The sequence below is a fragment of the Lissotriton helveticus genome, chromosome 12 (assembly GCF_964261635.1).
Source record: "Lissotriton helveticus chromosome 12, aLisHel1.1, whole genome shotgun sequence".
In the NCBI taxonomy this organism is placed as follows: domain Eukaryota; kingdom Metazoa; phylum Chordata; class Amphibia; order Caudata; family Salamandridae; genus Lissotriton; species Lissotriton helveticus.
The window spans coordinates 30974714-30989144 of record NC_136073.1 but is presented as its reverse complement, the minus strand read 5'-3'; the positions used below and the strand labels follow the sequence as shown (position 1 = coordinate 30989144).

General features: G+C 47.6%; 1 protein-coding gene across 1 annotated transcript in view; it reads right to left on the bottom strand.

The window, feature by feature from the left end:
* Positions 1-2029, bottom strand: part of LOC144798462 (C-type natriuretic peptide-like) — a 32013-nt gene extending 29984 nt beyond the window's left edge. Inside the window, exon 1 of the mRNA XM_078669356.1 lies at positions 1557-2029. Within this exon, the coding sequence (XP_078525482.1) occupies positions 1557-1652 (96 nt within the window). The 5' untranslated portion in view covers positions 1653-2029. The remainder of the gene's footprint in view (positions 1-1556) is intronic.
* Between the last annotated feature and the right edge of the window lie 12402 nt (positions 2030-14431).

Here is a 14431-nt window from a genome sequence, read left to right as displayed (position 1 = left end):
GACAATGCAATCACTTATTGCATTACAGCTCGGAGACGATTGCCTGCAACACCTCAGTACAGGCATGCCTGCAACACCTCAGCACAGGCATGCCTGCAACACCTCAGCACAGGCATGCCTGCATCACCTCAGCACAGCCATGACTGCATCACCTCAGCACAGGCATGCCTGTATCACCTCATCACAGCCATGACTGCAACACCTCAGCACAGGCATGCCTGCAACACCTTAGCACAGGCATGCCTGCATCACCTCTGCACAGCCATGACTGCATCACCTCAGCACAGGCATGCCTGTATCACCTCATCACAGCCATGACTGCATCACCTCAGCACAGGCATGCCTGCAACACCTCAGCACAGGCATGCCTGCAACACCTCAGCACAGGCATGCCTGCAACACCTCAGCATAGGCATGCCTGCAACACCTCAGCACAGGCATGCCTGCAACACCTCAGCACAGGCATGCCTGCAACACCTCAGCACAGGCATGCCTGCAACACCTCAGCACAGGCATGCCTGTATCACCTCAGCACAGGCATGACTGCATCACCTCAGCACAGGCATGCCTGCATCACCTCAGCACAGCCATGACTGCATCACCTCAGCACAGGCACGCCTGCAACACCTCAGCACAGGCATGCCTATATCACCTCAGCACAGGCATGACTGCATCACCTCAGCACAGGCACGCCTGCAACACCTCAGCACAGGCATGCCTGCATCACCTCAGCACAGGCATGACTGCATCACCTCAGCACAGGCATGCCTGTATCACCTCAGCACAGCCATGACTGCATCACCTCAGTACAGGCATGCCTGCATCACCTCAGCACAGCCATGCCTGCATCACCTCAGCACAGGCACGCCTGCAACACCTCAGCACAGGCATGCCTGCATCACCTCAGCACAGGCATGCCTGCAACACCTCAGCAAAGCCATGACTGCATCACCTCAGCACAGGCATGCCTGCAACACCTCAGCACAGGCATGCCTGCATCACCTCAGCACAGGCATGCCTGCATCACCTCGGCACAGGCATGACTGCATCATCTCAATCACAGCACAGGTATTGCTGCATCGCCTCAATCACAGCACAACATGGCTGCATTACCTCAGCACAGGCATGACTACGTCATCTCAGTCACAGCACAGGCATGCCTGCATCACCGCAATCACAGCACAACGTGACTACATTGCATCAGCCCAGGCACGACTGCATCCATTCTGCTATCAAAGCACAGGTATGGCTGCATCGCCTCAATCACAGCACAATATGACTGCCTTACCTCAGCACAAGCGTGACTGCTTCATCTCAATCCAAGCAGAGGCATGCCTGCATATCCTCTGCTATAGTAGAACAGAGACACAGCTCCATCACTCTGCTATATAACAGCACAGACATCACTGCATGTCTCAGCCCCGAATCTCCGTGGGGCTGACTCAGCCTATCATCTTTCTAAGGATGATCAGACAAGTACCCATGAGCTGAGTAATGCTCTTTCCTCTTACTTACTGCCACAGTCAGTATTATTACTTCCCACCCTTCTCACTCACCTGCTGGTGCTTGATCTGCGCCGAAGGGCGCGGGTAGACCCTCAGTGCAAGTGAGGCCAGGACACAAAGGACCACGTAGGACGAAGAGGGTTTCATAGCTGCCAGAGATTCTCCTAAAACTGCATCCGAAATGGAGGGCTCCCCTCTGGTCAGCCTCCTGTTGGTCTTTTGGTCTTTGCAGTACAGGTGATAGTTCGAGTGATTACAAGAGAGTCAGTCTTTCGGTCAGTCTCAGTAGAGTAGACCTTTCACTCAGTCACAGAGTTAAGCTGTGGAACAATTGAGTCAATCTTAAAGTCTCTCACAGCAGAGAAATCTCTGTCAGTCAGTCAGAGTCAATCTGTGGTTCAGTCTCTGAAGAGTCAATCTTTCAGTGAGTCAGAGTCAATCTGTGGGTCAGTCTCAGAAGAGTGGATCTTTCAGTCAGTCACCGTGGCGTCAGTCATTCGCTGGGGTACCAGTGGTTTCCAGCTCGTTGTTTTGGATGTCTTCGCTTTGTTTCGTTCTTTTGGTCTGTCCTGGAAGTGTCAGGACGGGTCTGCTGATTTTCCCGCTCTAGCAGCCCATTATATTGAGGATGATGAGCGTGATGTCACATCGCCCTCAGCAACAGGCCCACCCCATGAGACCCTCCAAGAATCTTAATCTGGGGTGATCTGTGACGGGCATCCTGACTCCCACCCTTCTGACATCAGCATCGGTGAGGTGGGGTGTCCGCGACTGGGGGCCGCGCGGGGGTCTCGCCATTATACGACTCTTATTGTGCACTCCCTCCTTTTTTTCAATAAAGCCCCTGCCTTGCTTTTGTCCGAGGCAGATTCCAAGAATATTCTCAAAGGCGGTGTCCAGGAGCATCAAACTGCCCCCAGTTGGAGAATCTGGTCTCAGGGTGACCCCAGCACTTCTTCATTCCCAAAAACTTCACTCTTTCTCGACATCGGTACCCGTGGAGCCAACATTTGGGATGTGTTCTAAAGGAGAGTCGGAGGGATTGTCTCACTCTTCAGGCAGGTGACATGGGGGGCGTTCAAGAGTTGGAGTTTAACAACTTGTAACGTGCCGCCCCAGACTCCTGTATGTAACATTTGTTATTTTTACAACTCTGTGGTCTTTGTTTTATCCAACACAAACGATGCGCCTGGTCGTATTCCCCGCATTCGGAATGAGGACCTTACTGTTCTGGTGTTGTGTTTCACATGTTTCTGTGTTAGTAACCACAAGTCTTGTGTAGGAGCATCCTCGTAGCGTCTCTATGTGGTAGTGCTTCACTTCTTTCGTGGCACGTTATCCTCCAATGAAAAGCGCCTGGTGTTGGCACTCTCTTATGGCGAGGCAAGCACTTTGAGTCCTGATCTCTTAATAACACATTTGACACAGAAATCCTACTAAATTCCATTTGCCACTTAAAATCAATGCACGGAAGAGGCCTGGGTTTTAAAATCCCACAGCTTTAAGGTGTAAAGCATAGATATTGGGCAATTGCACCAAAGCTTCCATCTTCCAATGGCCCCTGAGAAAGTCAACTTTCTCTCTGTCTTTTTCTATATCTCAACATCACTCGTTCTTTCTCCTTTAAAAAAAATAAATTAGAGTTTTATATAGCGCGAACTCGACCCGAAGAAATCAGGTATCAGAGCGCTTTACATGAGCACCTGTTACGTTACATGAGGACACATTCATTTTTGTTAGGCACAGGGACATGAAGTGATTTGCCCAGAATCACAGGAGCGTCCCTGCCGAGACTCGAACCCGGTTCCCCAGATTCGAGGTCGCCCTCTAATGCTACATCCTCTGCTTACCTCTATCTGTGTCTCTGTTTCTCTTTGCCCAGTGTCATTGTAATTTTCGGGGCCTTCAGAAGGACTTTTTTCAGCGGTTTTTTGGGAGACCCCATTTCTGAACAATTGTTTGGCATCATGTGGTTTGAATTAGCAAAAATGCTAATAAAATTCAAAGTTCTTCTGAACTGAGGCCCCCAATGTCCTGTCTGGGGCACATAAATCTTCTAGATGACACTGAGAAAAAGTTATGAGCGCACCGGGCCCCTGTAGAACTTAGAGTCCCTAAATTGTCATGAGGGAGCACATAGACAGACAGACAGACAGACAGATAGATAGATAGATAGATAGATAGATAGATAGGTAGACCGTAGATAGATAGATAGATGGATAGATGGATAGATAGATAGATAGATAGATAGATAGATAGATAGGTAGACCGTAGATAGATGGATAGATGGATAGATAGATAGATAGATAGATAGATAGATAGATAGATAGATAGATAGATAGATAGATAGATAGATAGATAGCTAGATAGATAGGTAGACCGTAGATAGATAGATAGATGGATAGATGGATAGATAGATAGGTAGACCGTAGATAGATAGATAGATGGATAGATAGATAGGTAGACCGTAGATAGATAGATAGATGGATAGATAGATAGATAGATAGATAGATAGATAGATAGATAGATAGATAGATAGATAGATAGATAGATAGATAGATAGATAGATAGATAGATAGATAGATAGATAGATAGATAGATAGATAGATAGATAGATAGATAGATAGATAGGCCGTCTGGTGCAGTTTTCAGATACCCATGTCCCTTTCAGATTTGATGTACCCACAGGTATGCTATGTGAATATCCTAAAAGTGTGGAATGGATCCAGCCCTCCTGGACCTGTGATGGACACGCCTGTTATACCGGAAGAATTTGTAAGCAGATGGACGAGGAGACTTTTTCAGACAAACCTATAGAAAACTCATGAGACATCTTCAAACAGGGCATAGTGTTAAATATAGTCAGTGCTTAATTTGTGCCGGTGTTTTCCGGGACTCAGCACCTGCACTTGGTCTTTAACACATGCTTATTTTTATGGCAGTCATTCCGTCACGTGGTGGCGCTGTCTGTCTGCTTTTAAACACTGTAAAACTGCAGCATCTTTAGCAATTTAATATATGTTTTTTTTTTTTTAAATAGCAACACCAGCGCGCCCAGGCTGCTTTTAAAGTTTGGGGTGATCTGGAATAGACCAAATTGGCACTTTGGCAGGAGTGTGATGGTTTGCAGGATACATCAGCAGTGGCGTCTCGTGGCGCTGCCAGGCCAGTGGATGGTGCCAGCTGTAGTAGGCGTCTCATCCGGGGCCCTGACAGTTTTTTGTTACTTGCTAATTAAGCAGCAATTATTCTCCATAGGGACGGTCAAAAACCCTGTTGCGGTCGTATCTACCTTGTCCTCAAAAGATGGATTAATACCAGATTTTCAGTATGTCAAATGGGATAAAATTGACATACAATGACCCTGGAGGCGACTGTTTCCACAGTCAGTGCCAGTTGCCGTAGGTGCTGGATGTAGGGGTGCTGAGGGTGCTGCAGCACCCCCCAAAATAAATGTAAATGTACAGGAATTTATATAGCGCAAATCACCAAGCGGTTTCTAAGCGCTTGCTTAGGGAACCCGTCCTGGTATTCCCCTGTGAGATAACCCTGGCATGACAACGGCCCCTCGCGGCGGGATGCCTGGCTTTTACCCTATCCGCAAGGTGGAGGCCAGGCATCCCGCCGCAAGGGGCCGTTGTGGAGATTAAGCAAGCTATTGCCAGAGTCACAGAGTGGGACCCATGATTAGAATAGGCACCGGAGCGAGAATTGTCGAGTCCATGGACATTTTAGGACTCAAGACCCCGCCGAGCCTGGAATTGAACCCTGGTCCCGGGCTGACCTCTGCTTCCAGGTCTGCCTCCTCTAACCCGTGAGCCACACTTCTCCACATAACCATGCTGAGGTTCAGAGGGTGAGTCAGCAATAAAAATGCCCTGTTATCTTGTCTCATTTCCTGTGCATTCAAAGATTGAGGTGAGTTGCTGCTTGTTTTTAACATGCTTTCCTTTCTCTGACTGCACATTGAGAGGCGTTTGTAACCTGAACTGTAGAGGACAATCTTGCTGGTGCACAAGGAGCAAGAAAGGATCGACTGAAGATAGTTTCCACACACAACAAATTGTAAATATCTGTAAATAACTACACTCACTTCAAAATATGATAGCAGTTAGGAAACTACAAATGAAGCGCATTTTTTGTGATTCTGAAATGTGATGGAAACCAAGAGTTCAATACGAGCAGAACAAATCCGGGCACTTTACTTGCGGATGCACATATTTGCTGAACCCCAATTTCCACATGTTACTTTTTGTGCTGTATGTAGTTTGTTCTGTACAACTGCACGTTTGTACAAGTCTAGTGGCCTTTCCAATGGAAAAGCTGCTGTCTGTGAATGACTGTAAGTGCACCACCACACCATGCTTTAGTAATATATTTGTGACAGTGTGCCTCAAAATGCACCCCGGCTACATACAGCCTCAGGGGCGTAATGGACGACACCCATGCAGTGCCCTCGGTGCGGGGAGGGGAGTCTTCTATGCATAAAAGGGCCCCCCCTCAGCCTGTTAGCTCGCGTGCATGGGTTTTGCCGGGAAACAACCATTACAACGCAGTTATTACATCGTAACATCCTTTACATCGCATGTCATTACAACGCATGCATTACATCGCATGTCAATACAACCCATGTCACTAAAACGCATGTCATTACAAGGTAATATAAGGTAAGTAATGGGGAATAGTAATTTTACCCCTCCCCTATTCAACACTTACCCTACTGTTGCTCTTACTGGAGTGGGAATAGTATTTTTTTACCTCTACACCATCCAACACTTACCCTACTGTTGCCTTAAAAGTAATATGCGTTGTAATGGTATGCGTTGTAAAGGTATGCTTTGTATTGGGATGCGTTGAAAATGTAGTTTCTAAAATGCCGTGTGATGGCAAGTGATGTAAAAGCATGCGTTGTAAAGGATGTTGCAATGTAAAAACTGCATTGTAAAGGCATGCGTTGTACATGTTTGCATTGTACCATCATACATTCCTTTTGCCAGGGGCCCTCTCACCATCCCTTGCAGGGGGCACTCGAGGTTTCCTTCTGCCACTGTACTGCATCCTTCATTTGAGAGACTTGCTCTTTGTGCGACGCTTGGAGTTTTCACAGTTCCTAACGCCTTCAGTGATGTAACACTGATGACATCACCCCCCACTCCGACAACTGTTCCAGTACATTTGCCAATGGTTAGCCTGAAAGCCTATATAATGCATTTCCCCACAGGTCGCCATTGATTTTTAGTCAACTTTCACTGTAACATTCTGCCAGATTCCCCCTTCCTCCGCCGCCCAACCCCCCTCCCCCGCCCCCCCCCCCCCCCGCTCAGACTCGATGCATAATGAACACTTGCTAGCGCACACCACAAACTTTCCAACCTTAGCCGCTTTTAGTTCAGCCGGCTCTTGGGAGATTAGATCCAGGCCTGGCAGCATTCGAACCTGATGCCTGTTGCTTCCTCTATCTTCCTTGTCCACTAGAGGCAGCGCCATTGTCTCCGCAGCAGGCGCATTCGCCGCCTCAGCTATCTTCCTTGCTCTCTAGAGCCAGAGCAGGAGCCTTTGTCTCCACAGCAGGTGCTTTCACTTTCAGATATCTTCCTTGGTCACTAGAGTCAGCGCCTTTCTCTCAGCAGCAGGCGCATTCACCGTCTCAGCTATATTCCTTGTTCTCTAGAGCCAGTGCCGTTCTCTCAGCAGCAGGCGCATTCACCGCCTCGGCTATATTCCTTGTTCTCTAGAGCCAGCGCCGTTCTCTCAGCAGCAGGCGCATTCACCGCCTCGGCTATCTTCCTTGTTCTCTAGAGCCAGCCGTTCTCTCAGCAGCAGGCGCATTCACCGCCTCGGCTATCTTCCTTGTTCTCTAGTGCCAGCGCCGTTCTCTCATTAGCAGGCGCATTCACCGCCTCGGCTACCTTCCTTGTTCTCTAGAGCCAGCGCCGTTCTCTCAGCAGCAGGAACATTCACCGCCTCGGCTATCTTCCTTGTTCTCTAGAGCCAGCGCCGTTCTCTCAGCAGCAGGAACATTCACCGCCTCAGCTATCTTCCTTGTTCTCTAGAGCCAGCGCCGTTCTCTCAGCAGCAGGAACATTCACCGCCTCAGCTATCTTCCTTGCTCACAAGAGCCAGCTCCTTTGTCTCCGCAGCAGGCGCACTCACCTCCTTAGCTATCTTACTTACTTGCTAGAGCCAGGACCTTTGTCTCCTCAACAGGTGCATTCACCGCCTCAGCTATCTTCCTTGCTCACTAGAGCCAGCGCCTTTGTTCGTTCCGCCTTTATGCCGCGGTAAGTGCTCCGGGAATGTGTCACTTTTTACAGCACGTGTTTTACGAGGCCTGGCGGGGCTCCAGCCCCACCCTGCGCCCCCCGAAGCCCCTCTTTTCCCATCAGCCCCCGTCCCCTGAGTGTGGCCCCCAGCGCGCCCCTCCCGGGCCCTCGACCGTAGGGCCTGCCTTTGTCCACCTGCAGCCGTCACGAGGGGCAACGCCGGGGGCCGGAGAAGCATCCCCGGGCCCGGAAGGCGCCGGGAGGATTGAGAGGCCCCGCAGGTGTTGCCAGGGGACCGGGCCCCTCCATCCCTCGGCCCTTTCTTATTCAACCTAAGGATGCGGTGGGTACTTGGGCTCAGTGGGACGTGCAGGTGGCGGGGCCCTTCTTTCTTTCTTTGGGATTTACTGGAAAAAATAAATCCCAAATCAGTGTCAATCTCAGGAGCCCTGTTCACTGCAGGGGAAGAGCTCGCTTGTCTCACGCCCAGCCAGTGCAGGTAACTAGCTGCACAGCAAGCTTCCCTCACACAGGGAAGAAGCACAGGCAGCTGCACAACAATCTTGGAACACGCACAGGCAGCTGCACAACAAGCTTCCCTCACACGGGGAACAAGCACAGGCAGCAGCAGAGCAAGCATACCTCACATAGGGAACAAGCACAAGCAGCCGCGGAGCAAGCGTCACTCACACAGGTAACAAGCACAGCCAGCAATAGAGCAAGCTTCCCTTACACATGAAACAAGCACAGCTAGCAGCAGAGCAAGCTTCCCTCACATACGGCACAGGCAACAGGAGAGCAAGCTTCCCTCTCACAGGAAACAAAGCACAGGCAGCAGCGGAGCAAGTTTCCCTCACACAGGGAACAAGCACAGGCAGCAGTAGAGCAAGCTTCCCACACACAGGAACCAAGCACAGGCAGCAGTGGATCACGCTTCCCTCACATACGGCACAGGCAGCAGTGGAGCAAGCGTCCCTCACACAGGAAACAAGTGCAGCAGCAGAGCAAGCTTCCCTCACACAGGAAACAAGTGCAGCACCAGCAAAGCAAGTTTCCCTCACACAGGAAATAAGTGCAGCCAGCTGCAGAGCAAGGTTTCCTCGCACAGTAAACAAGTGCAGCACCAGCAAAGCAACCGTCACTCACACAGAAAACAAGTGCAGCTAGAAACACACAAAGCTTCCTCCTCACAGGAAACAAGTGCAGCACCAGCAAAGCAAGCTTCCCTCACACAGGAAACAAGAGCAGCCAGCAGCTAAGCAAGCTTCCCTCACACAGGAAGCAAGTGCAGCCAGCAGCAAAGTGAAGAACCGGGGTTTAACCCAGCGGCGTCAGGGGCACGCTTAAGATCTTCGAGTTCACCTGTCTTGTTATTCAAAGACACGGAATACTTCTGGATGGCGTCAGAGACCAAGTTTATTAGCTGCAGCTAGTAACAGTGATCCTAGAAATACATCACGGTGTAAATTCTCAGGAGACTGCTCATTTTACTGAGGCGAGACGTCTCCTTTTATACCCAATATTCACATTATAAATGTACACCCACTGCACAAAATTCTAGCCAATAAGATACATTTTCAAACAAAGTATCACATAGCAAAAACTCAATTTACAGTATCCCAACCCAAAAGTTAATTATTAGGAATGTCCCAAATTCAATCTCCACAAGCCGGACAAACCTATAATTGAAAGCATAACCCATGTAATGAAGAAACATAAAAAAGAAACAGTAACAGATGCTGAACAAGATAAGGCATGTGCAAGGAAACTAAAAAGTTAACGATGTCCTGAACATTGATTGGCAATCTCAGACAATGATCGATCAGGGAAATTGGCTTTGCGAGGTCAGTTTCAGGTGTAGAGGTCAGTTTCTTACAGTTCATTTCAGAGTCAAAAAGAAACCTAGTTAATGTATACATGAACTAAGAAGGCCAGGCCACTTCGTTCGCCAGGTTACCTTTACAGGCCTACGTGAGGGCAACACAAAATGGTGGCACAGAACAAAATCGAGTCAGACTCGAGAATTACAGAACCTCAGATCCTCTTCTTGCCATTACGTAGGCAATAACCTAAGACTCATGTTAATCTGAATCTAGGTCTATAACGATATTCATTAGGTCATCAAAGTGTTGCTGTAGCATCATTTTATTATTCTCTACTTCTCTCGGGACAGGTCTCCGAACACACATAGTAGCACAAAGACTACAAATGGCGGTACCACACTTCATGCAAAGACAACAAGAGAAAAGGATGGCTAAAACCATACCAAGGAATGCCAGAATCTTCCATCCCCATTTGGACAGCAGTGCCCAAAACCATCCCGTCAATGACCAGTCTCCTTCGTCTACATGGATAGACTCAGAGATCTTATGCAACCTAGAAATGGCTTGGTACACTGTAGGGGCATTATCTGGAATGTAAACACAGCAACTGGATCCAATCAATTTACATACTCCTCCTCGATCTGTAAGTATGATGTCTAATACCATACGGTTCAGCAAAGTCATAAGGCGGTCCGCTTGAAGCTCAGTTGTAACATTACTAAGAGCACCTGCTGTCTTATTAATAGTAGCTTCAACAACGCGGACAAGCTGTCGAATATGCCTACTATTGATCATAGGACCCCAAAAGGGCAGGAAGCCCTTGGAGAAATCTCCTACTTCGTGTGCTGCAGTATCTTCCTGATTGAAGACACCTCTACCATATCTTGTTCTATGATAGTCTGAAGCAGTAGTGTATGTAGGGGGAAGCAAAAACGCCACATAACATGTTCCTGAAAAATCAGGTGGCAACCATGTGTAGGCTCTGTCATGACAAACAAAATATTTGCCTTTAGCTGGCACAAACGGTGGAGAAGTCCGGGATGAATAGACATAGGTTTGAGCACACACACTCTTACATATCTGAGCTTTCGGATTCCGACCAGTACCTTGCAGACAAAAATGGCCTCGGTGGGGTACAATCCAAATAGGGGGAGACCTTTTTCGTCTCTCCTTCTCTGTCAAGCTGGTACTATATCCAGTCACGTTCCAACCAACATAAGCCTGCACCTCATCCTTAGGGATAGTATTATATGCATCAATATCTCGGATCATAGCTACTATTCCCCTTATCAAGGCACTATTGCTGGAGTTATCTTTAAGGGAACGTAAGGGGCGTACCTCATTTGCATAGATAAACATGGTCTGAAAAGCCCACACAGACCCATTAAAAGAAAAAGGCAAAACCAAATATGGCATACCTTTATCTGTCGTATGAGGCATAAGACCACATACCCAACAATTAGTGGTATTTACTACTAACTGATGCTGATGCAACAACTGTATGAACGAATTGTTGACAAATTCTGATCTCCTTGTTTGTTCATGTTCAGGCAACGTATAAAACTGGTGCAAAGAAACAGTAGTGAAAGAAAGCATAGGTTGGGAGGTGGGTGCAGATGTCTGTTGTGTAACATAGACAATCCAACCCACACAAGCTAATGTGATACTTAAAAACATCAAAAAGCACAATATTATAACACATTTGCTATATATCAATGTACAAAATCTTGTCTTAAGATCTATTCTCCCAACATCTCTTTCAATTACAACAGATTCCCTCCTCTAACGTGCTGCTCGTGGCAATTTTTTCCTTCTTCACTCAAGTGTGCGTCCAGGCGTCCTAGACGTCCCTAGAACCGCAGACCTTTCATCAATACGCGGGCCACCCCTTAAGCTTAAGTCTTATACCGCGACCCTGCAGCTGAACCCGGATGGTGGCTCGAAAAAAGAAAAAGAAAAATAGTCTCTTGTCTGAAAGAGTGTAATTCACAAAAAAATCAGATTTTATTTGTCCTTTTTAGACCTTCAGTTATAGCGTTCTTTACCAGGCACAGTTCGATCCTGAAAGAGTGTCTCTGGATGCGTAGTATCAAATCTCAAACACGGCGGCACAGCTCCTTGCAAGACTTCATTATCCGCACGTTCTGACTGAGTCCATTCCAGATGTGCATCACTAAAAGGTACAAATCTTGGAACCCTTTCACTCTCGGAATCGGCAACACCTTCCCGGACCCACTTATCGTACAGTAAGGGCAAAGGTATCTTCTTGCAATGGGTACCATGTAACCAGTTTTTCTTGCCGAACACCTTAATAGCAGTCCGAGTTGATAACAGGACTTGGTATGGACCGGTCCATCTTGGTTCCAAGATCTTTGACCCCTGGAAATTCCTGGTTAGAATCCAGTCGCCAGGTTGAATCTTGTGGCCTGCGTCTACAGAAACTGAAGGCAAAGTGTCAGGACCTGTTGGTGAAGAACACGCAATTTAGCAGTCAAATCATGTAAGTAGTTAACCAACATAGGGTACTCAATTTCACTGTACTTCTTAGGCCTCGGCACACCCCAGACATTCGCTGGGCGTCCAAAAACAATCTCGTATGGGCTAAGTCCCACGTGAGAATGTACTGTCGTTCTCGTGGACAAAAGTGCCAATGGTAAGGCATCGGGCCATGTAAAACCAGAGCTTGCTTGCACCTTGGCCAACTTCAGCTTCAGAGTGCCATTATAGCACTCGACCAGGCCTGCTGACTGAGGGTGATTCGCAGCGTGAAATTTCTGTTTGATACCCAGACCCACACATACTTTCTTCATAATCTGACCCACAAATTCACTTCCATTATCACTCCATACCATCCTCGGCAAACCATATCTGGGAAAGAATTCTTTGAGCAAAACCTTGGCTGTAGACAAGGCAGTATTATCCTTTAGGGGGTGGGCCTCTATCCATCCGGTAAAGGCACAAACAACCACAAGAACATACTTCAAGTTATTGCATCTTTCCATATGAATGTAGTCTATCTGCAACACCTCGAACGGATACCTTGACCCGCTGGAGTTGGTGTTCCCTTTCCAGGATTATGCATCAAGCAAATCATGCAATGTTTAACCAAATTCTCAGCACACTTAGGAATTCCACCATTCTGCCATACCGTAGCCAACAACGTACATATCCCTTTTGAACTAATGTGAGCCAGCCCATGAGCCATAGTAACCACCGGAAGCACATATGCATCCGGCAACAACCATCGCCGGTGCTCTGACAACTCAACCCAACAGCCTGTCGAATCCAACATTCCCGTACTCTCTCTCCACATACTCAATTCTTTCTCAGTAGCTTCTGCCTGAATCATCTTCACAATTTCTGTTGTATCTTCACACATTCCTCCTTCCATAACCCATCTAGCAGGACCTGCAACATACATCCGACTCGTCACATCTTTCGCTGTTTCTCTCGCTACTTCATCTGCAAACGCATTCCCTCGACCCACATCATCCGTAACCTTCTTATGCGCACTACACTTTACTATCGCAATTTGGGTCGGCAAAGTAAGTGATTCAAGAAGTTCACTCACTAATTGTCCATGCTGAATTTTCGTACCATGGGAAGTAAGAAATCCTCTCTCTTTCCACTAACGACCAAAGCTGTGAGCCACGCCAAATGCGTATTGGCTATCAGTAAAAACATTCACTCTCTTTCCTTTTGACAACACACACGCTCTAGTCAATGCTATCAACTCCGCTGCCCGCGCTGCATTCTGTGCAATACGTGCTGTTTCAACAATCGTGTGCACAGTTGTGACAGCATATGCTGCAGTCGTCTCTCCATTCGGAAGCTTAAAGCACGAACCATCTACCCATAGGGTACCATCAGGATTCGAAAGAGGAGTATCTTTCAGATCAACTCTACCCTTCGTTTCCTCCTCTGTCCGGCGAAAACAGTCATGCTGTTCCTGAGCATCTGTCTCTACAAAAATTGGCAACAATGTAGCTGGATTCAATGTGTTGCACCGCTTGATGTGCACATGGCTAGCCAAAAGCGTCAACTCATAACCTGACAAACGTGCACTGGTAAGATGTTGAGTCTTTGTTCTATTCAATAGGGTATCCACTGCATGTGGGACCATCACAATCAATGTATTATCCAATACCAAACCAGCAGACTGTCGGATAGAAACAGCCGCTGCCGCTGTAGCTCTTAGACAAATAGGCAACGCCCTAGCTACCGGATCTAAAGTGGCTGAAAAATACGCACATGGGCGCTGCTTGTCTCCAAAATGTTGAGTCAACACTGACAACGCACAACTTCTCTCTCGTGTACATAAAGTGTAAAAGGTTTACTATAGTCGGGGGTACCCAACACCGGAGCAGAACACAATGCATCACGCAATTCAGAAAAACTCTTCTGACATTCGTCAGACCAAGGAAGAGGGTGTGGTGTGTCCTTAAGAGTAAGTGCCAACAAAGGTTTCGCTAGCAAAGAAAAATTCTGAATCCACTGTCTACAATACGAGGTGATACCTAAGAAGGTACGCACCTCTCTCTGTGTGCATGGCACAGTCATTTGGGCAATCGCTTGAATACGCTCTGGGGTCAATCGTCTTCCCTTCTTCAACAAGAGATGACCTAAGTAGGTCACTTCTTGTCGGCAATATTGCAACTTCGAAGGTGACACTTTATGATGAAGGGCAGACAGGTGTCGCAACAAAGAAAGAGTAACTTCTTTACAAATCTCTTCATCATCAGCAGCAACCAACAGATCATCAACATACTGGATAAGAGTAGCACCAGAAGGCAATGCAAAAGTATCAAGCTGAGTTTTCAAAGCCTGACTATAAATGGAG